This window comes from Equus caballus, chromosome 21, assembly GCF_041296265.1.
Source record: "Equus caballus isolate H_3958 breed thoroughbred chromosome 21, TB-T2T, whole genome shotgun sequence".
NCBI classification, from domain to species: Eukaryota; Metazoa; Chordata; class Mammalia; order Perissodactyla; family Equidae; genus Equus; species Equus caballus.
Window position 1 is genome coordinate 17219051 of NC_091704.1, and position 27950 is coordinate 17247000.

Consider the following 27950-nt stretch of genomic DNA (forward strand, 5'->3'; position numbering starts at 1 on the left):
AGTGAGCACTGGCAGTGTTTTGTGTCACTAACGCCTGGTGCACACTCAGTGTTCTTCAGACGTGTGGGGCAGAAACCAATTAGACCAAGAAGCACCTTGTTTCCTTCCATCCCCAACTCTGAGCTCAATAAGTGCACTGAGTCGATGAGAACTTGTCTTTGCGTCACAGGCACCAGGCACATAGCAGGTGCTCAACGGGCTTGAATAAATGTTAAAATGTCTTGTTTATCTCAATATTCCCTGAGCCTGGAATGGTGCTCCATAGACAGTAGGCACTCAATAAATACCTGAATTAATTTAAAAAACGAATGCATACACTAGTGCCTGACTCTTGGGGGAAGCAATAAATGCCTGATGACTGAATCAACCAGTGACTGAGGGGATAAGAACGCGTCATTTGCTGCCAAAGCACAGGAAACCGGTACACAGTAAATGCTTGAAAAGTTTCGAGCGCACGAAGAGCTGAACGATGGATTGCTCCCACCCAATGCCCCGGTGCCGAGCCCTGTTCCTGGCATACAGTAGGCACTCCATTAATGCTGCCTGCGTGCACGTGATTGCTGAGCGAAAACGGGCAGGCCGCCGCCCTGCCTGGAGAGCCCTCGTGGCCTGCCAGGGCTCCACAGGGGCCCCGCTGTCCCTGGTGAGCAGGCAGAGGCCGGGCCTGGGGCGGCCGCCCCTCAGAGCTCATCACGGGCCGCGCTGTCCCTGGTGAGCAGGCAGAGGCCGGGCCTGGGGCGGCCGCCCCTCAGAGCTCATCACGGGCCGCGCTGTCCCTGGTGAGCAGGCAGAGGCCGGGCCTGGGGCGCCGCCCCTCAGAGCTCATCACGGGCCCCGCTGTCCCTGGTGAGCAGGCAGAGGCCGGGCCTGGGGCGGCCGCCCCTCAGAGCTCATCACGGGCCGCGCTGTCCAGCGGCGACTGCAGCACATCTGAGTTCTTGGCCTCGCGGCTCAGGGCCTGCTGCTCCCGCATCTTCTGGGATTTGGCACGGTCCCAGTCGGTCTTGACGTGCTCGTTGTCCCACACGACCGAGGTCTCTGTGTCACTCACATACCCATTGTCCCCCGTGTAGTGTGTGGGGTAGACGAGCAGGGGCTCCACGGAGAAGGCGCGCAGGTTGCGGGGGGAGAAGTGGCTCTTGTACTCGGACCTGGGGGGAGGGGGCCGTGAGGGGTGGCAGTCCCTCCCCCTGGGGAAGGGACAGATGGAAGGACAAGCAGCCAGAGGAAAAGACCCCTCCCCGGGGTCTGGGAGCCCCGCCCCACCCAGGACAGCCACTCAGCGAGACCCCCGCCCGCCTGCCCGCGGCCCTCACACTGGGTGCTTGTCGAACATGATGGGCAGGAACTCGTCGACGGGCAGCATCTTGGCGAGCGGCCGGGCGGCCAGCAGCTTGTGGGCACCTTGCTGGGAGAGCACGTAAGCCATCGTCCAGTGGGAGTAGTCGGCCTCCACCAGGTTCCTCACTCGGGGCACGGCCTTCTCGGGGCGCTCCACTTGCATGCGCTTCCAGCCCACATAGCTGGGGTGCAGAATGGGGGCGCTGTCACCCTCCTCCTGCTCACCAGAGAACACTAATCCAGAAAGCCAGGGATCCAGGGAGCCGCTGGCCCTGGGGTGGGAGTGGGTGGGGCGGGTTTGGAGAGCAATGAGGAGGCTGGCGTGGCTGGACCGGGAGGACGACAGGGTCTGGGGCCTGCAGGGAAGAGAGTAGGTTTTTACCTTGGGCACTAGGGAGCCATGGGAGGATTTCGAGCTGGGGAGGGTGGGATGTCTATGACATTTTCTGAATGTACTTAATGCCATTGAACTGTGCAGTTAAAAATGGCTAAAATGGTGAATCTTATGTATGTTTTACCCCAATTTAAGAAAAAAGAATGCAGAGCCTTCAAATCTCAGATTCATGGCATTTGGGGATTTTAGGGGCAGAAGTCTTACACTGTGTCCCTCTGACCATCCTCTGGGCTCTGACCACGGTAGGCAGCACCAATGTCTGTGGCACCCTCTCTGGGAGAGGAGACAAATGACCCCAAAACAGAGCAGCTTCTGAAACAACACACATTTATCCCCTCGTTTCTCGGGGTTAGGAACCTGGGAGTGGCTTGGCTGGGTACTTGTGGCTTAAGGTCTCTCATGAGGCTGCAGTCAAGGTGTTGGCTGGGTCAGTGGTCAGCTCAAGGCTCGACTGGGGCCAAAAGATCCTCTTCCATGCTCACTCATGCCTCAGGGCTGCCTCATGACACGACAGCTGGCTTCCACCAGCATGAGTGATCCAAGATAGAAGAACACCCAAGACAGAAGCCACATTTTTTTTTTTTTTGGTGTAAACACATGGATGTATTTTTCTTATGTAACAAGAAGTCCAGAACTAAGCTACTGGTGTCCCTTCACCTGCTCCACAATGCTGCAGACTTTTTTCTTTTTGGCTCCACCATCTTTCTTGTGTTCTCTTTATTCCCCTGCTAGTTGCCTTTTAATTGCAAAATGGCTGCCACACCTCCAGGCATCGCATCCACATTCAAGGCAAAAAGAATGGGGAAGGAGGAAGCCAGCTGTATCTCCCCTTTATCAGGATAGAAGCAGCTTTCCTAGAAATCTCCACAGCATTCTTCCAGACATGGCCACCTCTACTTGCAAAGGAAGCTAAGTTGGGGAATAGAAAATCATGGTCTTTTAAATCTAATCTTGGAAGTGCCATCTCATCGCCTCTGTTGTGTGATATTCATTAAAAGTGAGCCAATAAGTCCAGGACGCATGCAGGGGAGGGATTACACAAAGGCATGAATGTGAAGAGATGGGGATCACTGGGACCCATCTTACAGGCTTCTTCTCACAGGCCACAAACCCAGGCAAAGAAAACCTGCCCGAATCCAGCTGGGTGTCTGTTCTAGAGAGCCAGGCGGCTTTCTCCCTTTTTCGGTCACAGGCGGTTGCACTTGACCTGCAGCGTTAGACAGTGCGGCGGGAAGCGTCTGCCGTAGCACAGAACCCGCGTGGCTGGCTCCGGGGAAACCAACCCTGTGCGTGAGTTAAACGGGTCTGTGGGACTTCCTGAGCAGAAGCTGCGTCCTCACAAGCAGCAGCGACACAGGAAGGCACAGACTCGGGAGGGGACGCAGGTATCGTTCACCGCAGCAGGAGCGAGCCAAACACTGGTCCCTTGGGGGGGCCTCCCGGCGGAGTTAACCAGTTCCTGGAAACGAGGTGGGGCTGTTCCTCAAGCAAAACGTTAATAATTCGAGCGAGGAGAACCCCAATATTTGTTTCGACTCTTGACGGGCTGCGCTTGCCGACAGTGTTCTAATGGCCTCAGCAGAAGCATTTTGTTGACGTGAGATGGAGGCCCAATTTTTACAAGATGCGGGCGGGGATTAAGTGGGTGAGGGAGCGTTACCTAGTAGGAGGGGCCCACACGAGGAAATGGACTAGAGTAGCTTCCTGAGAGGCTGCAACTTTGTTTCACAAACCGAGTGGCTGAAGACAACAGATCTGTTTATTTTGATTCCCTCAGGTGGAAATCAAGGTCCTGGCGGGTTGGACCCCCTGGAGGCTCTGAGGGAGAACCTGTGCGTGCCTCTCCTGGCTCCCCGCGGCTGCCGGCAGTCCTGGAGGCGGCTTGTTTACAGCAGCCTCACGCCGGTCTCTGCCTGCGTCCTCACACGACCTTCTCCCTCTGTGTGTCTGTGTCCAGATTTCCCTCTTCTCGTAAGGACACCTGTCACTGTGTGAGGACACCCCTCAATCGAGTACAACCTTACCGTAACTTGATGACATCCGCAAAGAGCCTATTTCCATATAAGGTCACATCCAGAGGTTAGGACTTGAACAGATCGTTTGGGGGGACACAATGCAACCCTCACCCTTCTGCACTGTTCAAAGGACGAGCTATTACAGGGACCACCTGGGGCGCAGCCCTTACGTTCAGTGCACTCCCCTTCAGTGGCCCCGGTTCTTGGGTTCGGTTCCCAGGTGCAGACCTACATTGCTCATCAAGCCACGCTGTGGCAGCAACCCACATATAAAGTAGAGGAAGATGGGCACAGATGTTAGCTCAGGGCAAAACTTCCTCAGCAAAAAAAAAAAAAAAAAAAAAAAAAAACCACATTTAAATTAAAAGATTTTTTTAAAGGAGGAGTAGCTATTACATTGTGTCAGCAGGATCAGGTGGGGAATGAAGATGCAGCAATCAGCTGTTACCCAGAACAGTAGCTGTGGTCTGTGAAAAACGCACAAGAGAGTTTCTTCTTGTTTAAGTGGCAGAAAAAAAACACAGGAAGTCTCTAGTGCAGGACGAAGATAGGGAAGGGCACAGTGAGGGAACTTTCAGCCATTTAATAGGCGGGGTCAGCATACAATAATAGCCTACGTGAGTAGTAGAAGGAAGAGAAAGTAAAAGAGGAGTCTGGAATCAGAAAATTAATCTTGTCTGTCTTCTTGGCATAAGCTGTCTGCATCTCCAGTCATCAGCTTGACCGCGTGGTCTCCCGCGTGGGTGGGGGACAAGGGAGGCTGTCTACCTGCTCCTGTCTGCTCCTAGAGTATTCAGTGGAAATTAACAGAAGAAATATTAACTAAGTTGGGTCAGGAAGGCCTGCAGGGGGGCTCTCACCCCATCACACACCGTCAATTACACCAAACAGGAAGAGACAGATGCCCGCATCTCAGACAGGAAGTACAACTACTTTACTACTGAAGGAAGACTTGTCTCTGTACCTGGCAACAGCCCAGCCAATGAGAAATGCCACAGCCCAGCCAATGAGAAATGCCACAGCCCAGCCAATGAGAAATGCCACAGCCCAGCCAGTGAGAAACGCCACAGCTCAGCCAATGAGAAACGCCACAGCCCAGCCAATGAGAAATGCCACAGCTCAGCCAATGAGAAACGCCACAGCTCAGCCAATGAGAAATGCCACAGCTCAGCCAATGAGAAACACCACAGCTCAGCCAATGAGAAATGCCACAGCCCAGCCAATGAGAAATGCCACAGCTCAGCCAATGAGAAACACCACAGCTCAGCCAATGAGAAATGCCACAGCCCAGCCAATGAGAAATGCCACAGCTCAGCCAATGAGAAATGCCACAGCTCAGCCAATGAGAAACCCCACAGCCCAGCCAATGAGAAACGCCACAGCCCAGCCAATGAGAAACGCCACAGCCCAGCCAATGAGAAGCTGTTTCTGCCCTGAATTGCCACTTTCCCCCAGTGGACTTTCCTTTAGAACAGCTCCTCCCCTCCCCGTTTTCTCTACAAAAGCAGCTCCCCTGCTTTGTTTTCTGGATTTGCCTGTGGTTTGCCACAGCATGCATGTCTGGAATTGCAATTCTTTTGGCATTTTGAGATGAAAATAACAGGTGAATTTCCTTTTTAAATTGACAATTCCAAGAATGTTCAGTTTTAAGCTCTCCTGATGGAATGCACATCCAATGATCAAGATAAGAGGACGTGAGGCTGGCCGGTGGTGCAGCGGTTAACTTGCACATTCTGCTTCTCAGCGGCCCAGGGTTTGCCAGGTCGGATCCCGGGTGCAGACATGGCACCCCTTGGCAAAAGCCATGCTGTGGTAGGTGTCCCACGTATAAAATAGAGGAAGATAGGCATGAATGGTAGCTCAGGGCCAATCTTCCTCAGCAAAAAGAGGAGGATTGGCAGTAGCTGGCTCAGGGCTAATCTTCCTCAAAAAAAAAAAAAAAAAAAGATAAGAGAATGTATGCATTTTTACTTGGGAAACACAGATCCTACCGTCAGCACCCTAGAGTCTTACTTCTGTCTTCTTATCCACAGAAGCTGAGGAAGCTCTTTCCATCAAGACTTAAAGGCAAGTTTCTTCTGAAATCTTTTTCAAGGATACTGTCTTTTGAGATTTCAGACAACGCAAGGACCGCTTACAGGGATGATGTGGAAGAGCAGCGTGCACAAGTCAGTGATCAAGTGCAGGCATCATGCGAGTCTTTTGCAATATTTCGTCACATTAGCCTTACTAGGGTAGACTGTAGGACTGGAAATGGAACCATCAAGTGCATGAGCAGCCTATTAACTTATAATACGATAACTTGCAGATCCAAAAGAGGTTTCATCTTATTGGCAACAGTTTAAACTTTGGGGGAGGGAGAGTTTCTAAGATCTTTGCTAAGTTTCATTTTAGAATTCCATCAGTTGTTGAAGTGACAATATTATAGATCTATTGGGCTAAGAGATTAATTATGAAATGAATTCTACTGGATTTTACTTTTTTATGTGGTTCCTAGGAAATTTTAAATCTCGTCTGCTGCTCACGTTATATTTCCATTGGACAGCGCAGTTCTGGAGGGCTTCCCGAGTCTGGATAATTCTTTAACAGAAGGAGGCAACTGCGGCTGTCCTTCTTTCGGGAGGGAAGGAGATGGCTGGTTTAGAGTATTGCCGTGATGGAGATGACACGTGAAGGGGAAGCGGGAACACGTCCTGGAGCTGAGATGCTCAGTGTCTTCTGTCAGAAGACACAGCCTGCAAGCAGGGGCTCCAGCACGGTGAGCGGAGACCCCAGAACTCAATCGCCAAAGCTCCCACAAGCGCAGCCAAGGTGGCAGGTCCTCCTTACTGAAGCCGATGAAAGACTGAAATGCACCACGGTGCTGAAGTAAACGCTGGTGCTGGCCGACCCCGTGTGGGGAAGTCAACAGCCCTGCGCCCCTGCAGCCCTGTCACTCAGCAAAAAGGGAAAGAATTTGTGAATCTAGAATCCAGGAAACAAATGCCTTCATAGCTGCTCTTTGTAGGAGCCTTTGTGCTTCAGGATGACCGTGCTTCTTTTAATCTGAGAAGTACACAATCACTGAAAGATATTTATATCAGCATATTTTACTTAAACACAACCTACCTAGGAATATGGGCTCTCTTTGATGTGTCAGAGCTTGTTTATTTGTTTGATCCTAAATTTGGTAAATTGAAAAAGCTCTTGTAACAGTTTGCAATTAATGAAAATTTGGAGAATTCCAGACAAACCTGATCTTTCCTATTGTCCTTGATTCTGTAGGTGAAGGAACAAATATCTGTGCTATTTAAAGGCAATTCCAGGACACCCAGCAGGAGAGAGGCACCAAGGCCCCTCAGGGTTGTGTCATTCTGAATTTGGAGCCTGAACTTGGGAAAGATAGAGTCACAATAGGCTGTCAGAGAGAGATTCAAGTCATAAAGACAGGAAAGATTTACACAGCAGTGAACAACAATGGTTATGGGGAACTCAATATTTTTCAAAAGTAAGGGCTCTTTTCAAAAAAGAGTTCTTTCCTTTTTAGATTCAACATATAAGTGAGGTCATACAGCATTGGTCTTTCTCTGTGTGACTTATTTCACTAGCATGATGCCCTCAAGGTCCATCCATATTGTCACAAATGGCAGAATCTCCTTCTTTTTTATGGCTGAGTACTATTCCATTGTGTGGATGGACCACATTTTCTTTACCCATTCATCCACTGATGGACACCAAGGTCGTGTCAATGTCTTGGCTATCTTTGTTGTTGTTGTCATTACCTTGGTCCCGTCAGCTGGAGCAGACACAGCGAGAACACACACAGAGACAATGATTTTTCCTTTAAATCATCTTTAAAGTTTCCCAAGTGAGGAGAAAAGGAAGAGAAAGGGACAGAGAAAAGAAGTGAGGGGAGCGGGCTTCAGACGCGGCGTTTCCACGTTGAAGGGCCACTGTGCCCCTACCAGGACAGGTGTGGGAAACCCCTCTGCTCCCTGTACACACACACAAAACGGACGGAGTCACTAACCAGTTTCCACGTTGACTTGGGGCCTTCAGACGCAAAGCCCACACGGATCACAGACACCCTGAAGCCTGAGACAAAGTAACGCGGTCTCCCATGTTAGACCAAAAGGGCTCTCCATTTAGACGGACAGAACAGATGATGTCCTTGTGACACTCTTCCTCTTTCTGCTCTAAGACCACTGGCCAATGAGAGGCCCCACGGCGGCCACTGCAATATTCCAACTGCATTCCAGATTGTCATGGTGGGACGGTGCCCACAGAGGACTGTGTGCAGGTAACTGGATGGAAGCGTGAAGGACGCAGGGCCCACCCGGCCGGGCACCGACTCGGAGGGAGAAGCCCCCTGAGAACACTGCGACGGTGCCTGTGCAGCGTCCAGCGGGTCCCCAGGACTTTGCCAATGGCCAGTGGATCCCCATCAGAGGCTGGACACACCCCCTGGCTCCACGCAGGTGGAGCTCATGTAAGCAGTTTGCAGAGACACAAAGACAGGGTCGGAGGAGATGCCCTCAGAGGGTTTTCCTTTCTCTCTTTTCCTTTTCAGATTTCAAATGGTGACAAGTTTGTCCAAAGGACGCTGCTCTGAGGAGACCCTCAGAACACCTCAGCCAGCAGCACTGACTTAAGGGTGACATTGTATCTAGGCCTGTCCCCTCCCTAGAGACGTTTCCTCCACGGACACACAACGCTCAAGGCACTTGTAACGAGGTGAATGGTGGGCCCCAAAACTGACGTCCACGTCCTGCCCGCCAGAACCTGTGACTGGGACCTTATTTGGAAATAGGGTCCTCGCAGATGTAATTAAGGGAAGGATCTCAAGACGAGATCATCCTGGACTTAGGGTGGGCCCTGAATCCAGTGACAAGTGTCCTGATAAGAGACAGAAGAGGAGAAGACACAAGGAGAGGAGAAGCCATGTGAAGATGGAGGCAGAGACTGGAGTGTTGTGGCCACAAGCTGAGGGATGCCTGGGCCCAGCAGCGGGGGAGGCAGGCAGGGTGTGCCTTGAGAGCCCGTGGAGGGTCACGGTTGGTGGCAGTGAGGGTCTTGTTGGAACATCGGCAGGACCTCCATTTCTGTTGACGTCTTCGAGCCAAACACCACCCAGAACACACCTTGGTCAGACAAAGCTGGGCGTATTGGCCTGTCGCAACGCGGCTCCTGGCTCTGTGGAGCACCTCCGGAGGAGGGCGTTAGGATGGGCTTGTTGTAAAACCGGGGCTGACGGTGGGTGACCTGAGGAGGGCGCAGGGAAGCATGGTGTGCTCTGGGTTGGGCACAAAGAGCAAGTGGGGGCAATTCTCTCTGTATGTTAGCACCTTTTTCCCAGGAGGTGGGGGGAACCAAGTGGGGCCAAGGCCATGATCAGTGAGAATGAGCTGTCGCCCATGTCAGCCAAGAGACAGACACGGAGGGTTGGCCATTCTTGTGGCTTGGACAATGCCCTTGTTTTTGTCTGTGGTCAAACAAAACGCAGGTTTCTTGTTTTTGTCTCGCTCCATCCTGGCCAGAGTTGCCTTGTCAGATGTTGATGTCCCATGAAGTTACACCCAAAAGGAGAACTCCACGGCTTAGCCATGGACACTTGGCCAACTCCAAGCTGACTGCAGTCAGGGTCTGCTTGCTTCCTTCCCACTTTCCATTCACCACCCAGCCTTTGCACATGCTGTCCCCTCTGCCCAGAACGCCCTTCCCTCCCTTTCTTTATCCACCGCTGCTTAAATGCGACCTCCTCTGAGAAGGCCTCTCTTATCACCCACGCTGCCGGCTTCCAGAACCCACTCTCAACACGAGGCATATCTTCTGGCTATAGTTAGGATCATAGTTTTTGTAGGACTTCCTGACTGTGAGCTCCACGAGACCCAGACAGTCTGTCTTACTCGTCGCTGGTCCCATCACAGGCGCTCAGGGGGCCCTCGATGCTTGCTCGAGCGTGTGGGCAACTAAGAGCTGTAGAATGTCAGGGAGACAGAAGCCAAGAGTCCTCAGGACTGGGAGCCGGGCCCATGGCGGGGGCGGGAGGAGCCTGGGAGGCAGCAGAAGTCACCTTGCAGAAGACTTGGCTTCTGGAACGATTCACTTGACCTGCATGGCTCAGTTATGTCAATAGGAGCTAAGAGGTTCCCTGCCCCCAGGAAGGTGTGACAAGCCTGGGTCTGTTACATTTTACTTGTTGACACCTGGCTCCTGACCACTGAAGGTTAAGGAACTGTTGCCTTTGGCACCTCCACACCCCCGAACCCGACTGCTGAACCACAGTGTCTATGTGAGCCCCTTCTTCTTGGTTACAGCCACGTTTCCAGCACACAGGCTCCAACCTCCAGACATCACGGCCATGGCAGAGACAGAAAACAGACAGGTCACCGAACACAGGAAGCCAGCTGACAAGATGATGAAAATTACACAGAGGCCCGCGGCTGGAGCACTAAGCCCTGGGGACGTCAAGCAGGTCTTTCTCAGGGAGGCCTGTTCGGTCGACGGCCTGAAGGAGGTGAAGAAGCTGGCCGTGGGAACAGCTGCCCAGGGGCAGAGGGAGCATCAGGGGCGAGCTCCCTGAGGGAGGAGCCTGCCTGGCAGTTTGGAGACGGGAGCTGGTGTGGCTGGGGCTGAGGGAGAAGGGGAGGAGGAGGGAGATGAGGTGGGGAGCTGGGAGGGGTCTTGCAGGGCAGTGGGGACACTCGCGAGGCTTTAGAGCAGGGCAGGGACATGGTCTGACCGAGGGCCCAGCAGTGTCCCTGGGGGTGCCTTTCAGAGGATGGACTGTGTGGTCAGCTCGTCCTGCCTGAACTGCCCCCAAATCCATACCCCGCTTCTCTGCCCACAGCCAGCGTACCCGTGCTCTGACCCCTAGTACTGCCATTTCTCCCCACGAGGACACCGCCGCTTAGTAAATGCAGAAAATCTCAAGCGTGGTGCCTACGACAAATCGGCCCCCAAATCTAATTCTTGAGCTGAATAATAAAGAATATTGCAAGGTGCGTGTGTTGAGGAGAGCAATCTACAACGAGGGATCGGCGAGGCATTTGACCCACTCAAGGTTACATTTCGGCCAAACTCAACTGGTGGTCAGCCTGAGCCTCAGTTTCCCCACGTGGCCGGCGCGGAGTGCCTTGGTCTCTCTCCCCAGCTTCGCGGTGGGAGGCCGAGAACGGGGACGAGGAGAACGCCTCCCGAGCGCAGAGCGCCGGACAAGAGCTCCCGCGCTCCCTTCGCCGCGGCGCGGGCGGGGGCGCGCCCCGGCGGCCGTCTCCTCCGGGCCCACGGCGCCGGAGCGCGGGCGCAGTCGAGGCCGCGAGCTTGCATCCAGGCAGCCGCCATCTTGGTAAAGGCAAAGTTCTAGATTGCAGTTTCCCCTCACCCGGCCTGGTTCGCCAGTATCTCGAGTGGGCTCAGGGGAGGAGGCTTTATACAGTATCCCCTTGTTGAAGAGGAAAAAAAGCGACGGACAACCTCGACTAGCTTGGAAGCCAGGCTCGTGCCTCCTTTACCAAGATGGCGCTGACGCCTGACGTCATCGGCGCGCGCCGCCCGGAGCTCGGCGCGCAGGCCCACCGGTGACGTCACGGAGGCGCGACCGGGCCGGCGCTGGGGGCAGGAGGTAGGAGCGGCCGCGGCGCGGGCGGAGCCGGGGGGGCGGGGGCGCGGCGGGGTGGGCCCAGCGGGGCGGCTCGGCGTGGGACCACCCCCGGGAGAGCGGGGTGGGGGTGCTCCGAGACGGGGCACATCCGGCGCCCAGTCTCGACGGCTCCCTCGGGGTCTGTGCCCCTTTCCCCCAGCGGGTGACTGAGACCCAGAGGGACAGCGTGGTGTTCGAGGCCACCCAGCTCCGGCCCTGCCCCTGAGCAGCGTGCGGGCTTTCGGGTGACAGAGCTGGGTGCGGACGTCCCTGGCTCTTGCTGTGGGATCAGGGTTAGGGAGAGGGACGGGGCGCTGGCGGAGCCCAGAAGCGTTAGCGGGAGGGGTTCTTGGAGGAGACGACGTTGAGCTTCATCTTTTTTTACTTTCACATCCAGTCAACCGCGTGGGTCCCGACTCCCTCCTAAATGTACCCTCTGACCAGCCAGAGCCACTCCCCGGACCCCTGCGTGATCTCCCTGCTTCGGTCTCACCCCTCGCGTTCACCTCCTCACCAACCCCAGAGGGCTCTGACCCGCAGATCGCCTCCTGGCTCTAACGCCCTGCGCCCCTTCCCGTCACCCTGGAATATAAATCCTCTCTTCCCCGCCTGCCTGCCCCAAGCTCCTTTTATCAGATGCCCCCTGCAGGATGCCCTTTGACACATACACCCCCCCCCCCCCCCCCCCGCCCCAGGCTGGGCTTCTCCAGAGCCCTGCGCGTCCCCCATCACAGCTCTCATCATGAGTTGTCACTCTCGTTGTGTACCTCCCAGCCAGCCTGGGGGTCCCCTGGGGGCAGGAAGCCCATCCATGCCACCCTTTCCCCAGCGTCCCACACGGACTCGGTGTTCGGTGCGTGTTTACTGACAGCAGTGCGCGGGCGTTGGGTGTTTCCCGCAGAGAAGAAAGGCTGTCTGTATCAGTCGGCTGGGGCTGCTGTAACAAAGTACCACACACTGGCGGCTTCGACAGCAGACATTTATTTGCTCACAGTTCTGGAGGCTGGAAGCCCAAGGTCAAGGTGCCAGCTAATTTGGTTCCTGGTGCAGGCTCTTCCTGACTTGCAGACGGCCACTTCTTACTCTGTCCTCCCCAGGTGGAGAGAGCAGCTCTGACATCTTCTGCTCTTCTTCTAGGGGCACCAGCCTATGAGATCAGGGCCCCACCCTGTGACTTCATTGAACTTTCATCACCTCCTCATTGGCCCCATCTCCAAATCCAGTCACACTGAGGGTCAGGGCTCCTGCACGGGGATTTTGGAGGGACATAAACATCCTGTCCTGGCCTCAAGAAGGGGCCAGAAAACCCTTCTTAGGCTTTGGGATGGAGTTGGGGGTCTTGAACAGTGGGGCATGGGAGAAGGGGATGCTGGGGAGAGGCCCTGTGAGTGGACCGGGTCACAGGAGGGGACAGGGAGGGGGTATCAGATGGGGTACAGCCAGAGGAAAGGCTCAGAGGTGGGAGAGGGGGGTTAGTGGAAAGAACAGTGAGAAGCGGAGTTTGGACACAACAGTGTGTGACGTAAATACTGAGGCTACCCTGGAAATAGACGCGGGTTCATTCATGTGCTCAAATCATTGATTGAGCCCCTACTGTGCAGGGCTCTGGGGCACAGCGGTGACCAAGGCAGTCCTGGCTCCGCTCTCATGGAGCTCCCAGTCTGGTGGGGAAGACGGACATTTGATGAATCATCATATAAATGAACATAAGATAGCAACCCAGGCAAGTGCCTCAGAGAGCAGTTCGTGGTCTGAGAGTTGGGTAGTGTCTCAGGGAAGGCTTCCTGGAGGCAGCAACACCTGAGTGGGCCCTGAAGCTTAAATCGGAGTTAACTGGGTAAAAAGAGGAGCGAAGAGCAGCCAGGTGGCAGGCACGGCAAGTGCAAAGGCCCTGGGGTGGGAACCTGCGTGGTATGTTTCATACCTGCCTGCTGCTGAGTGAATGTAAGGGAGAGGAGGGTGGGGAGTTTCCTCATCTCTAACTCAGACAGTGACCCCCACTTCTTGGTGCTGTCCTGGGGAGTCCAGGAGGGGTTTTCTGTGGGGTACTTTGTAGACGTTCGGTAATGAATGCTTGATTTAGGGACCAAGGGGTGGCTGGGAGGAGTGCGGGATCAGGCTGGCATATTGGGCCCCGTGGCAGCCCTTGCATCCTATGCCAGGAGGGACTGCAATCAACCCCACGTCTCAGATCAGGAAACCGAGGCTCGAGGGGAGCACTTCAGCCACAACTGCAGAGCCAGAACTCACCCCCAGGTCTCAGCCTGGAGTGGGCACCCCTCCGTGTGGAGTGAGGGGCCCCAGAAGCCTCAGAGTCCTGATCTGTGTTGATGTCACGGGGGGGAGCCAGCCAGGACCTTGGCGGGGTGGGGGGCCATGGTTAGGAGCATGGAGTTGGGACTGAGGGGCTGGGCCTGGCTTGGAATCCGGGCCCCTCCACTGCCCCACTGTGTGGCCCTGAGCATGTCCCTTACCCTCTCAAAGCCTCAGGTTCCCATCTGTAAACCAGGGCTGAGCCGTGCCTCTGCTGCCACGGGGGAGGACGCGCTCAGGCTGCCCCTGGCCGCAGCGTCGGCGGTTATCACTGCCCAGCTCCGTCTGACTGCAGACCACCTCTGGCTCTGCCCATTGCACCATCGTGATGCCCAGTGTTCGGCTCCCACCCTCAGCCCACGTGACAGCCAGAGGGGGCTTTGGAACAACCTAAACCAGAATGTGTTCATGCCCTGCCTAACAGCCCCCTGGTGCCAATGGAGAACATCCTTGCTCTTCCTCGTCCTATAAGGCTGCTCTGTCAGCCCCACACCCTCCCTCGCTCTTCCCCTCCACCTCCTCCTCACTCACCCACTCTGGCCTCAGTGGCCTCCACACTTCCTGTAGTGCGTGGCCTCCTTCCTGCCCCAGGGCCTTTGCACATCCTGAGCCCTCTGCCTAGAAATCCCACCTCTTTGTCCTCACAGGGCTGCCTCCAACCATCCTTCAGGTTGCAGCTCAGCTGCCACCTGCCAGGGTGTGAGACTTCACTAAGACGCTCTCCGTAAAGCTGAGCCCAGTGTGCACAACCACTGCAAATGGGAGCAGATGGTAGTTTCCAGTGGGGCTCAGATGGGAGCCCCTCTCCCACAAGTCCCACAGCCGGGAGGTGGGATTGGGGGCTGCCTGGTGGCCCTGAGTCAGGATGGCCCCCACATTCTCTCCCCTTCGTTCTTGGGGGCTGGGCTGGTTTCTCCCAGGTTCAGCTGGGGCTGAGCGGGAGATGTTCAGGGTGGGAGAGAGCAACCCATGAGTCCGGAACACCAGCCTGTTTCCCAGATGAAGACGGCTGAGGCCCAGAGAGCCAAAGGCCTGTGTCCTGGACCGCACGGTGCTTGCATCAGCCCCCCGAAGGGTGCTCGCAGTTTCCCAGCCGCGCAGCCTCCCCTTCCTCACCCAGGAGGCAAGCTTTGCTAGTGAGACCCCAGGCCCAGCCCAGGCTCTGCCCGGAACCCTGGCTTCCAGCCCTCAGAACGGGAGCAAGGACCTTCCCCGTGTTTAAGGCTTTGGGGACATTCGATTGAGCCGGCCCATAGAAAGCATGGAGTGGGGGCCCGGCATGGGGAGGGGGCACCTGCCGTCTGTGTGTGTCATCTTCTCCCCAGCGCCCAGCTTCTCCTGGCCCTGCAAGCTGGGGCAGGGTCCTTGGGAGCAGTTCGAGGCAGCTACTCACCCAGGGGAGGGGGACTTGGCCTCAGGGCTGTGGGACGGGGGACTAAGGCCTCATGAGTGGCAGAGTGGGAGGGGCCGCACACAGACTGGCCTGCAGGGGTCCACAGCAGCATGACACATAGGAGCTGGAAAGACAACCCAGATGTCCGTCCTTGGACGGAGGGCTCCAAACAACGCGGTCAGCCACACAGGGCCCAGTGCTCCGGCACAGAAAGGGACTAAGCCTGACACCCACGGCAGCGCAGAGGGACCTCGGAAACCTCCCGCTGAGGGGAGAGGCTGACACACAGACCACGCGCGTTTGATCCCATTTACCGGAAACGTCCAGAACAGGCCAAGCCACAGAGACAGAAAATAGATTGGTGACCAGGGGCTGGGGAGAGGGGTGGGGAGGGACTGCTCATGGGGGCAGGGTCTCCTTTTGGGGCAGTGGAATGTTCTGGAACTAGATAGAGGTGGTGACTTCACAACATTGTCAAAGTGCTAAATGCCACTGAATTGTGCACTTTAAATGGTTTGCTTTGTGTTATGTGAATTTCACCTGAATAAATGTTTTTAAAAAGAGGGAACACTAAGTCCAAAGCCCTCATTTTACGGACACGGCCATTGAGGCCCCAAGGGGGTCCCAGCTGTGCAGGTGTGAGTCTGGGGGTGCCGGGGGTGCAGGCCTTCACTCACTGGTCCCCACCATCCTCCCGCAGCCTGCTGAGGGATGCCCAAGAAGTTCCAGGGCGAGAACACCAAGTCGGCAGCGGCCCGGGCGCGGAGGGCTGAGGCCAAGGCGGCAGCTGATGCCAGGAAGCAGAAGGAGCTGGAGGATGCCTACTGGAAGGATGAGGACAAACACGTCATGAGGAAGGAGCAGCGCAAGGTGGGTGGGCCCTGGGCCCCCATGCCTGTGGGCAAGACGGGAAGATGGGATGGAAGGGGGTGGGGGGCCTCCTGAGGCTTTGGCCTGAAGAGCGAGGAAGCGCCAGACGTGGAGCAAGGGCAGGGAGGGGGGCAGAAGCAGAGCCAATGGCTCATGCAAAGGCCCTGGGGTAGCCAGGTCTTGGCATGTTTAGGGAACAGCGAAGCAGTCACCGCCCTCCATGGGCTTGTTTCTCTCCTTCTTGTAATGCCAGGGTTGGGTGAGACTGTCAGTTCTCACCCTGGAGCGACTGCACCCAGGGGACACTTGGCAACATCTGGAGACAGTTTGGTTGCCACAGCTGGGTGGAGGGTGCTACTGGCATGTGTGGGTGGAGGCCACGGGTGCTGCTCAACTCCCTGCAATGCGCAGGACAGCACCAGAGCAGAGTGAGCGGGCCCCAGACGGCCATGGTGCCAAGGCTGGGACATGCTGATAGTCCCCGTTTCCAGCCTCCAGCCTGGGGCTTGCAGGCACTTCCAGGTGTTTGTAAAAACTGAGAAGTGGGAGGGCTGGCCAGCTGTCCCCCGATGGGCCCCAATGCCAGGCACACAGTGGGAGCTTAATTGATGTCTGGGGAGTGTCTCAGGGCTGATGCTGACTGGCTTGTCCCAGTAGGTGGCGCCAGAGACCCGTCTCAGCCCACGCTCCTGGTCCCCTGGGCGCCACCTGGCCCAGGTGCGCACACGCGCGCCTCCGCTGGGAAATGAGGGAGCTTGCGGAAAATCTCAGTGGCGCCTTGCCGTCCCTGCACGCCCAGATGTGCGGCGCCTGGGCGCTTCTGCCAGGGTTTCCCATCGTCTTGCTGGGCTGGGCTCTGCCTTGTCTTTAGCGGACACTGAGTGTCCCTGGTCCCGTCCCCCGCACTGTGCTGCGTTGGTCCGTGGAGGTTTTTAAATTCTTTATGACGGTCATCTTTTGACAGTGTAGGAAAGTTGAAACCTCAGAAGGAAAAACAGTATCTGCCAAAGATCCGTTACCCAGACAGAAAGGCCAGAAACCTTTCAACAGTCCCAGAGGCAGCCGCCCAGCCCAGGGCCTGGGGCACAGAGAAGGTAGGAAGCCCAGGTCATAGGGCTGGGCCAGGGGCTGGGCCGGGCTGGCACTAGTGGGTCCACCCTCTGGCTTGTGAAGTGGGGGGGTGCTCAGGAGCCTCTGGCTGGCTGCGCGCCTGCGCACCACCCCGGACGGACACAGAGCAGAGGCCGGCTGAGCAACAGGGGCAGTGGGGCCCGCAGCTCCTTGACCCTGTCATTGTGGCCACCATTCACCAACGGGCTAAAACCACCAAAGCAGGCGAAGGGCCAGCATTTGCCAACTGTGCTCACTGGCACATTCCTGGCCCCTGTGCCCCTCCCAGGCGGGCCCCTCCTGACTGTTTCCCATGGAGCTGCTGCTGGTCCTTCTTCACCTTTGGTGGTTTTCTGGGGTTTGTCTCTGTCCCGCTGACGGGCACGCGGGGCTCACAGTCTCCCTCTTCTTTTCATACACACGAAAAGATGCTGCTCGAAAAAGATACTGTTTCTATGAAAAAAGCAAATCCATGCTTGCTCCAAAACACGAAAAAACAATGCACCTCCCCCTAGGTGACACCAAAGGCTTTGCTCCCACGATGCCCTGAAGCCGTGCCCTCCAGTAAATGGGGTCCCACAGCCAGTTCCTCCTGGCAGCAGCAGCCGCGGACCGGCGGGCGCCATCGGGCCGGGGCCGCATTCCCGACTCCACTTGTTCCGTGTTACGCAGCTCGGTGATGAGCACCTGGCTGTCTGGATTCCATCTCCATGATTTATGAGCCCCTTTTTTTTATTGAGGTCATAATCGTTTATAACATTGTGTAATTTCAGGTGTACATTTTTATTTGTCAGTCACCATACATATGAGCCCCTTCACCCGCTGTGCCCACCCCCCAAACCCTTCCCCTCGTAACCAGTGATCTGCGGTCTTTGTCCATGGGTTAGTTTATCTTCCATGTTTGAGTGAAATCATACAGTGTCTGTCTTTCTCTGTCTGGCTTATTTCGCTTAACATAATACCCTCAGGGTCCATCCATGTTGCTGCGAATGGGATGGTTTTGTCTTTTTTTCTGGCTGAGTAGTATTCCACTGTATATACACCACATCTTCTCCATCCACTCATCAGTCGGTGGGCACTTGGGTTGCTTCCATGTCTCCGTTATTGTGAATAATGCTGCAATGAACATAGGGGTGTGTAAACCTCTTTGAATTGTTGATTTCAAGTTCTTTGGATAAATACTCAGTAGTGGGATAGCTGGGTCACGTGGTATTTCTATTTTTAATTTTTTGTTTTTTGAGGTTTTTTTGGTGTGGAAGATTGGCCCTGAGCTAACATCTGTGGCAGTCTTCCTCTATTTTGTATGGGAGATGCCACTACAGCATGGCTTAATAAGCAGTGTGTAGGCCCGCACCCGGGATCCAACCCACAAACCCTGGGCTGCCACAGTGGAGGGCATGAACGTAACCGCTATGCCACCATGCTGGCTCCTCTATTTTTAGTTTTTTGAGGAATCTCCATACTGTTTTCCATAGTGGCTGCACCAGTTTGCATTCCCACCAGCAGTGTATGAGGGTTCCCTTTTCCCCACACCCTCTCCAACATTTGTTATTTTTAGCCTTAGTGATTGTAGCCATTTTAACGGGCGTAAGGTGGTATCTTAGTGTAGTTTTGATTTGCATTTCCCTGATGATTAGTGATGTGGAACATCTTTTCATGTGTTTATCGCCCATCTGTATATCTTCTTCGGAAAAATGTCTGTTCAGATCCTGTGCACATTTTTTGATCAGGTTGTTTGTTTTTTTGCTGTTGAGTTGTGTGAGTTTTTAATATATTTTGGAGATTAACCCCTTGTGGGACATATGATTTGCAAATATTTCCTCCCAGTTGGTGGGTTGTCTTTTCGTTCTGTTCCTGGTTTCCTTTGCTTTGCAGAAACTCTTTAGTCTGATGAAGTCCCATTTGTTTACTTTTCCTCTTGTTTCCCTTGTCTGAGTAGACATGATATTTGAAAAGATACTGCTAAAAGTGATGTCAAAGAGTGTACTGCGTGTATTTCCTTCTGGGAGTTTTGTGGTTTCACGTCTTACCTTGAAGTCTTTGGTGCATTTTGAGTTAATTTTTGTGTATAGTGCAAGATAACGGTCTACTTTCATCCTTTTGCATGTGGCTGTCCAGTTTTCCCAACACTATTTATTGAAGACTTTCCTTTCTCCATTGTAAGTTCTTGGCACCTTTCTCGAAGATTAGCCGTCCAGAGATGTGTGGGTTTATTTCTGGGCTCTCAGTTCTGTTCCATTGATCTGTGTGCCTGTTTTTGTACCATGCTGTTTTTTTTTTAAGATTTTATTTTTTTCCTTTTTTCCCCAAAGCCCCCCGGTACATAGCTGTATATCTTTTTAGTTGTGGGTCCTTCTAGTTGTGGCATGTGGGATGCCGCCTCAGCGTGGTTTGATGAGCAGTGCCATGTCCGCTGGGATTCAAACCAACGAAACGCTGGGCCGTCTGCAGTGGAGCGCGCGAACTTAACCACTCGACCACGGGGCTGGCCCCTGTACCATGCTGTTCTGATCACTATGGCTTTGTAGTACATTCTGAAGTCAGGGATTGTGATGCCTCCAGCTTTGTTCTTTTTTCTCAGGATTGCTTTAGCAATTTGGGGTCTTTGGTTGCCCCATATGAATTGTAGGATTCTTTGCTCTATTTTTGTGAAGAATGTCATTGGGATTCTGATTGGGATTGCATTGAATCTATAGATTGCTTTAGGTAGTATGGACATTTTAACTACGTTTACACTTCCAGTCAATGTGCGTGGCATATCTTTCCATTTCTTTGTGTCATCAGTGTTTCTCAATAATGTCTTATAGTTTTCAGTGTATAGGTCTTTCACCTCCTTGGTTAAATTTATTCCTAGATATTTTATTCTTTTTGTTGCAATTGTAAGTGGAATTGTATTCTTGAGTTCTCTTTCTGTAAGTTCATTTAGTATAGAAAAGCAACTGATTTTTGTAAGTTGATTTTGTACCCTGCAACTTTACTGTAGTTATTGATTATTTCTAATAATTTTCCGATGGATTCTTTAGGGTTTTCTATATGTAAGATCATGTCGTCTGCAAACAGCGAGGGTTTCACTTCTTCCCTCCCTGTTTGGATTCCTTTTAGTCCTTTTTCTTGCCTAATTGCTCTGGCCAAAACCTCCAATACTGTGTTGAACAGAAGTGACGAGAGTGGGCACCCTTGTCTTGTTCCTGTTCTCAGAGGGATGGCGTTCAGTTTTTCCCCATTGAGTATGATGTTGGCTGTGGGTTTGTCATATGTGGCCTTTATCGTGTTGAGGTACTTTCCTTCTAAACCCATTTTATTGAGAGCTTTTATCATAAGTGGCTATTGGATCTTGTCAAATGCTTTCTCTGCGTCTATTGAGATGATCATGTGGTTTTTATTCCTATGAGGCTCATTTTTGATGGCTCCGGAAAATTCCGCCAAATGGACTCATCCTTCACCCATCGCCAGATGCTGCTAATTGCTCTTTTAAAAACTGCGACTGATTTTTTAAAAGAAGTTGCTGAATGTTAAAGCATAAATCTTACGCTCCCTCCTCAGCCCCATGTCCCTGGAGACTGATGGCCGCAGGTTGCCTGTCCTTCCTGCGTTACCGGAGCCTTCTGGAGTTTGTTCATTCATTCATTCCGCACACTTTCACCAAACACCTGCTGTATGCTGAGCTAGAAGGCAGCCATTCACAACCCCAGCCAGGGCCTGTCTCCTGCCTTCAGGATGAACCAGATAACGGGAAGACCTGAAACTGGGGATTTTTGGAACACAAGAAGGAGCTGTGTGGTGGAGGGGGCAGATGGGGAGCCAGGAGCTCAAGATGAGCTGGAGTTAACCAGGGGGGGAGGCTGGTGAGGGCGCTCCAGGGGGAGAGAAGAGCTAGTGCAAAGGCCCTGAGGCAGGGCCATGTGGGGGCAGAATGAGCACGAGGTGTACGTGCACCATGCAGGGTCGGGGAGCCTCAGGAGAATGTTCCCTCTGACAGGGAAGCAGAGGCCTGCCTGAGGTGCCCCGGCACAGAAGTGGGAGCCCAGCAGCTGCACTCGAACACTTTTGACCTTTAACCCCACACCCGACTTTCTTGCCATGCAGGTGAAGGTCAGAGGCCCAGTGGGTGCCCTCAAGCACATCCACCCCTCTTCTGGGGCACTTAGATTCACCATGGGTGTGTCACAGGGGAACACTGCAGTCACGGGGACCGTCCCCAAGGCATGGGAGGCAGAGGGCAGTGTTGCGGGCAGTGGGTGGGTAGGCAGGGGCACTGAGGGTGCTGGGTGGCAGGCACCCAGATGTTCCAAGCCTCTGGCCTCACCGCTGGAAGGGAACCAGAACCTCGCTCTGCCCTCCCAGAGCGGTGGAGGGGCAGTGGCCAAGGACAAGTCCTGGGGCCAGATGTCCCCTTGTCCAGCTGGCATCAGGGCCTCCCTTGGGAGCCAAGGTGGGATCAGTCCCAGCCCCTGTGACACATGGACCATGCCTCCCCCGAAGTCTCCTGGTGCCTCGGGGCAGAACCTCTGCCCCAGCTGGCAGTGAGCGCCGACCCTCCCATGGCTCCTGTGGCCTTTGGAGTCCAATACAAACCCCTCCCCGTGCCCTTGAAGCGCCTGGTGGCCGGGCCCTCAGCCTGCCCCGTCTCTCCTCCCTCCATGCTCCTTCTCCCCACTCCAGCCTCTGGGCTGCTTCTCTGTCATGCTAGGTGGTTCCTGCCTCAGGGCCTTTGCAGCTGCCATTCCCACCACTAAGGACTCTCCTGTCCCCCAGCTCTCCCGCTGGCTGGCTCCTCCTCCAGCCCAGGTGTCACTTTTCCTTTGAGAGCCACCCACTCACCTGCCCAGGCCAAGGTTCCCTGTTTTTCCCATAGTCATGTAGGATGGGAGCCCCCGGGTAGGCCCACTGTGCACCCAGCACTGGGTCTAGCACACAGCAGGGCTTCAGTCCAGGTTGGTTGAGATAAAACCTGGATCCCGTGCCAGTGGGCAGCAGTTGGAACCTCACCACCCCGTCCCCCTAGGAGGAGAAGGAGAAGCGGCGCCTGGAGCAGCTGGAACGCAAGAAGGAGACACAGCGCCTGCTGGAGGAGGAGGACTCGAAGCTTAAGGGTGGCAAAGCCCCCCGGGTGGCTGCTCCCAGCAAGGTCACCCGCGCCCAGATTGAGGAGACGCTTCGCCGAGACCATCAGCACAAGGAAGCCCCAGACCCAGGTGTGGCTGTGGCTCACTCTGGAGCTGCCCTTGTACCCACTAAAGGATAAACAGTGGGACCCACCTTGGGCTGAGTCCTGAGCCCCTCCTCACCTCCAGAGAGGCTGCCTGGCTCTGCATGGCACAGGGTGGGGGGGCGCGGGCTGGCAGGCCTGGCCCTGAGCACAGGCGACTAGGGCGCACACGCATGTACTTACCTGCTCTGCACCCGACCCCGGCTTGTGCTCCCTGGGGGCCCCAGGGCGTTAGTGGGGCGCCCCAGGCTGAGGAGACAGCAGCCACAGGGGGGGGGGTGCTTCCTCTGTGCCCAGCTACAGTGAAGTTAGGAGGGCAGCCCGGGCTGGGCCTAGGCCGCGGGTGCGGAGGGCTGCACCGGCCCACCCTGGAGGTCTGTCCCGAGAGGGCTTCCCAGCTCCAGGGGCGTTTCTCTGCTCCCCCTCATTCTCTGCCTGCCTGCTGCCTCCCCTGGCTTCTTCCCTTACTGTGTCTCTCTCATCTCCCTGGAACTCTGCATATCTGCTTCTCTCTCTCTGTCTCTGTCTATGTCACCCGGCCACCCGCCCGCCCCCAGCCGAGAAAGCCAAGAGCCACTTGGAGGTGCCGCTGGAGGAGAACGTGAACCGCCGCGTGATGGAGGAGGGCAGCGTGGAGGCGCGCACCATCGAGGATGCCATCGCCGTGCTCAGGTAGTGGGCGGGGCGGGGCCTTCGGGGCGGGGCTAGTCCTCCGGGGGCGGAGCCGCGCCCTAGCCCGCTGATGTTGGTGTCCTCCCTTAGCGTGGCGGAGGAGGCGGCCGACCGGCACCCTGAGCGGCGCATGCGGGCGGCCTTCACCGCCTTCGAGGAGGCGCAGCTCCCGCGGCTCAAGCAGGAGAACCCCAACATGCGGCTGTCGCAGCTGAAGCAGCTGCTCAAGAAGGAGTGGCTGCGCTCACCCGACAACCCCATGAACCAGCGGGCCGTACCCTTCAACTCCCCCAAGTGACCCCGGAACTGGAGGAGCCGCCCCGCTGGCGGTCAGGGTCCTGACTCCACACGCCCTCCCACTGGGTCAGCTCTGAGGGTGACAAAGAGGTCCAGCCCTGGTGCGTGTCCTTGGGGCGACGTGGCATCATCAGCCACTCCTCCCGCCAGAGGGTCCCTGCTCTGAGTGACATCCCCCTTCTCAGGTGCGCAGAGCCCTGTGGCTGAGCGCCCAATAAAGGCGGTCAGTGAGGCAGCATGTGCGCTTGAAGTCCACGTGGGCAGGCGGGTGGGTGGTGAGGAGAGGCGAGTGGCCGTTAGATGGAGAGCAGGCACGGCCAAAGAAGACAAGGGCCCCCAACGGTGTTCCTGTCACAGCAAGCTAGCTGAGAGCTTTGCCCGGCTCCTTCGGCGCCTCCTCCTGGCTTGGGCCCCTCATCCAGTGAGGGGCCTGTACCACCATCCACGGAAACCTTCCTGGGCTGCTGCAAGTAGGCGACTCAAGAGAGGTTGAGGCCCTGGCTTGAGATCACGGAGCATTCCAGGAGCAGAAATAGAGGAGCTGGAGGCGAGTTGTCTACATCCTGAGTCTGGTTCAGAGTCAGTGGCCAAGGTCACACAGTTCTTGGGATCAGGAAATTCTGGCTGCTCTGCTGTTACTCCAACATAGGAGGCATCTGGGGGAGTCCTCGCAGGCTTCCCGGTGGAGGATTTCTTGAGAGCGGGCCTTGGTGGGTGATGAGTCAGATTCCATGGCAGAAGCAGGGCACTGGGCAGGCAAGGACCTGGGGGCTGAAGCAGGCAGGTGGGTTGGTAGGAATGAACATCCTCGCAGAGGCTGCATGTCTGGGGAGGGCTCGGTGAGATGTGAGCCCGGTGCTGGCTTCCTAGAGCTCAGTCAGCCCTGCGGAGTTGGCAGAGACGGTGGGGAGCTGGGAGGTGGGCCCGCATGTGGGGGGCCGGGTCCAAGCATTTACCAGGTCATTGCTATGGCTACCACCCAAGTGACACCCTCTATGCGCCCAAAAGGTTGTCCCTACAGCCTCTAGTCCCCATTCTCCCCACTCCCCACTCCCTCTCGGCTGCAGCCCTGCCTCCTCGCTCTCAGCTCTGTCAGTCCAGCCAGCTTGTTCCCCATCAGGGCCTACAGCCTGTTGGTTCCTCCTGCCAAGAACACTGTTCTCACGGCTCTCAGGTCTCAGATGCACATCCTCACAGATGGACTCAACTGTGTGAGGTCAGGGCCGGGCCAAAGCGGGCCAGGCTGTGCCCCGAGGAAGGAAGGTAGAAGGTGGCATGGAGGGAGGGTCTTGAAGGATGCATAGGAATTCCCCACACAGACACAGGGGACAGAAAAGACCAAAGGAACCACACATGCAAAGGTCTGAGGGTCACACCTCTGTTCAGGGGGCGGGGGGTGGGGGGCATTAATAATTGAGTACAGCTAAAGTGCAGTATGGAGGGTGCGGGAAACAGTGGGAGATGGCATAAAACTAACCGGCGTATACTGAGCACTGGCTTAGTTTGGGGGTCCCCCAGGAGCCGACCCTGAGACAAGGACTAGTGGACACGTGAGGGGTCCAGGAGGACTCCATGGGGGTTTGGGAAGTGAGAGGGAGGAAAGGAGCCCCGCAGAGGGTGCCGATGGGCAGAGTGTGGGAGGATGGGACAGTGAGAAGCATCCACTGGATACTAAGCGCTGGCCTGGCACATGGCACTAGCATTTCAGTGAGACCTGGGGCAGCTCTGTGACATACTGATCCCCTTTATAGATGGCAAATCTAAGTCACCTGCCTGCGTCACATAGCCAGGAAGTACCCAGAGCTGTGGGGCAGCCATCAGGGGCGGCGGTGGGGCCCGGAATCCGGGCTGGAGGTGTCAGCCAAATTAACAGGAGGAAGAGCCCAGACAGCTCCCCACAAATGGACCAGGGCCTTAATGGGTCTGAACCTCAGTTTCCTCCTATATAAAATGGGCCTAAAAATAGTGTCTAATCCTACAGTATCTCGCGAATCAACAGATGGTGCCTGGGAAAGGCGTATCCTGAAGAAGGGCTTGGCCAAGGAACCTCCTGCACGGCCATGCTGGGGTCTTCGTGACTGGGCAATAGAGAAGATCGGGACCAGTGGTGACCAAGCCCGAGGGAAGAAGCCATCCGGGCGTGCAGCCAGGCCGAGAACGCCAGGACAAGGAGTGGGGCTGTGTCCCAGGGCGATGGGGAGCCAGGGCTGGTGTGAGCCAGACAGGATGAGTGTCAGAGCTGCGGGTGGCAAGCGCCGGGGACCTGTAGAGGAATGGCAGGTGGACGAGGGAGCGAAGATAAAACTCAGGACAGGGGCTGAGAGGCTCGCCTTCAGTCCTCACACAGAAAGACGATGGTAGTAATATTTGTCCCCTTCCACAGAAAAGCCCCTTCTCTCTTTGCCTCTGCCCTCACGGAATTCCGGGCCCGCGCGTGCGCGCAAGCGACGGGAATCCCCAGCTCCGCCGCACTGCGCGGGAGGGGGCGTGAGACGGGAGTTCCTGGCGCTCCCGGACCTCCACGCGCACGTTGCCAGGACGACCGGGCGGGGCTGCGGGGGCGCCGAGTGCGCACAGCGCCTGCGCCGGAGCGCTCTCCTTCACGCGCCAGGGCTTTCCCGTCGCGCGCGCGTCGGGGAGAGAAAGCCGTGCTCAGCGCGCACGCGTCGACCCCCGCCCTGTGGGCCAGGGAATCCTCACCCGCCGCAGTGCGCACTGGGGGCGGGGCGGGGCAACCGGCTCAAACTGGAGTGGGGTTCGTTGAGGAGGTGGCGGGGTGGGAGTGCCACCCCGGGTCTTCCCGAGGTTCCCGCTCCGGCCTTCGCCGTCGCCTTGGCAACCCGGCTTGTGGGCCGCAGTGTGGGGGTGGCGGCGGCCTTGGGGAAGCCAGACGGCTCTGCGCCTGCGTGGGGCTCCGCGCCTGCGGCCGGGGTTCCCCCTCGTGCACCCTGGGGATGGGGGGAGGGTGCGGAGAGGGGAGGTGAGGGTGGGCGCCGAGGGAGGGGGCGAGCGCGGAGAGAGGGCTGTGGGGGAGGGGCGAATGGTGGAGGGAAGAGGAGGAGGGGTGGGTGCCGGAGAAGGTAGGGGAAACGAAAAGGGTGGGGATGACGAGGAGAGGGGTGCAGGGTAGGGAGGGGGAGGGGGACAACAAAAGAAGAGGGAGAGTAGGGGGAGCTTAGGGAGCAGTTAAGGGACACGGATAATGTGAGGGGGACAAAGAGAAGCGCATAAAGGGGACACGGCAGGTGTGGGGGTGACGGGAGGGGAGGCTGGAGAGAGGGCAGACACCTTCAGGACAACCCCCCGCCCCCACCCCGCGCAGTTTGGCCTGGGGAGGGAGGGGGTTTGCTGCGCCAGCAGATCGCCGCCTAGGGTTTCCAGATCAAGAAAAGAAAAAAAAAAGGCACCCAGTTAAACTTGACTTTCAGATAAACAAGGAACAATTTTTATTGTTAGAAGTCTGTCCCGTTCCGTGCCCTTTTATTTGGCAGTCCTCATTTCCGTCGCCTCCCCACACACCGCCTGTCCTTTGAGCCTTTGTGAAAGCCGCGGGGACCTCGCTGGATGGTGCCTTTGTCTCTCGCCTCCGGGGTGCCCCACAGCCCTGCACGCCAGGAGCCCTCCGGTGCCATCTCCCCTCCTGGCCTTGAACACCAGCCTGAGGTCGAGTCCCGGCCAGGCAGTGATGCGCAAAAGCGCGGCACCCACGCGCGCCTCCGGGCGCCTTCTCTCTCCCGCAACCCTCTGCCATGGGCATGGCCCTGCTGAGGTGACATGGCCCTGCCGAGGTGACATGTCCCTGCCTGTCCCAGCCTCCATCACCTCTTTCTCCCGAAACCACCAGGGCTCACTGCTCTAAGCCTGCGACCCTGGGAACCCCCACCCCGGCTCCCCTTCAATCTCTGGGCATATAAGCATACAGTAGGTGCTCGGAAAAAACATTGGAGGGTGATTTTATGGAGGCAAGCATTGGGGGGAGTGCTTGATTTTTCAACACTGATAGCTGCGTTTTCTCTCCCATGGGGGCACCTACCCTCTCTGGGCTTTTGTACCCTCCAACAGCGATTTTCCTTTTATCTTCCCCTTTGGTTTAAAAAAGTATAAGGTAATAAAATATTATGCAAAAGCTAATAACAGGGGAAAGGTCAGCCCCAGGGCTTCTCCCTCCCCCACTTCTCGTCTTTGCTCTTCATACTTATTTGCCAGCACTCAAAGAGTTACGCCTCGGGCCTGGCTTCTGCTGAACAGGCCAGGAACTCGGTCCCAGCCGATCACTTTTCCCAGTGGCGTGTTATTCTGGAAACTGCTAAGCAGACCAGATGGGGGGAACATGTGGGGCCCCTGACAGTGTTTGTGGTTTTGCTTCCTCCTGGATCTTTTGTGCCATGTCCTAGGGGTGCTTTCCAGGGTGCTAGCTGGGCAGAGGGTGGTTCTGTCCCTTTATTTGGAGCTCCTAGGGTGGTGCTAGGTCAGAGCTGGCCTCATCAGCCAGGTCCCCATTACACCGGGCCTCACGATCCCCTGGGGAAAGCAGAAGGTGAACAAGGGACCAGACCACACCAGGGGCTGAGGGCAGCGAGGACAGTAAACTAGACTGACATGCCCAGAGACGGGATGACTCTAGGCAGGAGGTGACATTGGACCAAGCTCTGAAAGACAATAGGGGGTGAAGAGAGCCAGGGCAGGGTGATCCTGGCAGAGGGAACAGCAGATGC

General features: G+C 56.0%; 2 protein-coding genes across 4 annotated transcripts; one reads left to right on the plus strand and one right to left on the minus strand.

Annotated features, from left to right (window-relative positions):
• Positions 1-822: 822 nt before the first annotated feature.
• Positions 823-11073, minus strand: LOC102150370 (procollagen galactosyltransferase 1-like). The gene is made up of 3 exons (XM_023625295.2): positions 10946-11073; positions 1317-1697; positions 823-1151 (listed from the first exon to the last, which is right to left on the minus strand). The coding sequence occupies exons 1-3, from the start codon at positions 11071-11073 to the stop codon at positions 884-886; spliced, it is 777 nt and encodes a 258-aa protein (XP_023481063.1). The 3' UTR covers positions 823-883.
• On the plus strand, positions 10982-23473 carry CCDC124 (coiled-coil domain containing 124). 3 transcript variants are annotated; one of them, XM_001915186.6, is made up of 5 exons: positions 10982-11353; positions 15778-15947; positions 22063-22252; positions 22824-22938; positions 23029-23473. In XM_001915186.6, the coding sequence occupies exons 2-5, from the start codon at positions 15789-15791 to the stop codon at positions 23234-23236; spliced, it is 672 nt and encodes a 223-aa protein (XP_001915221.1). In that variant the 5' UTR covers positions 10982-11353; positions 15778-15788; the 3' UTR covers positions 23237-23473. The 3 variants fall into 3 exon arrangements, with proteins under 3 accessions (XP_001915221.1, XP_070102698.1, XP_070102697.1); XM_070246597.1 differs by lacking the exon at positions 10982-11353 and adding an exon at positions 12920-15438; XM_070246596.1 differs by lacking the exon at positions 10982-11353 and adding an exon at positions 12976-13094.
• Positions 23474-27950: the final 4477 nt, after the last annotated feature.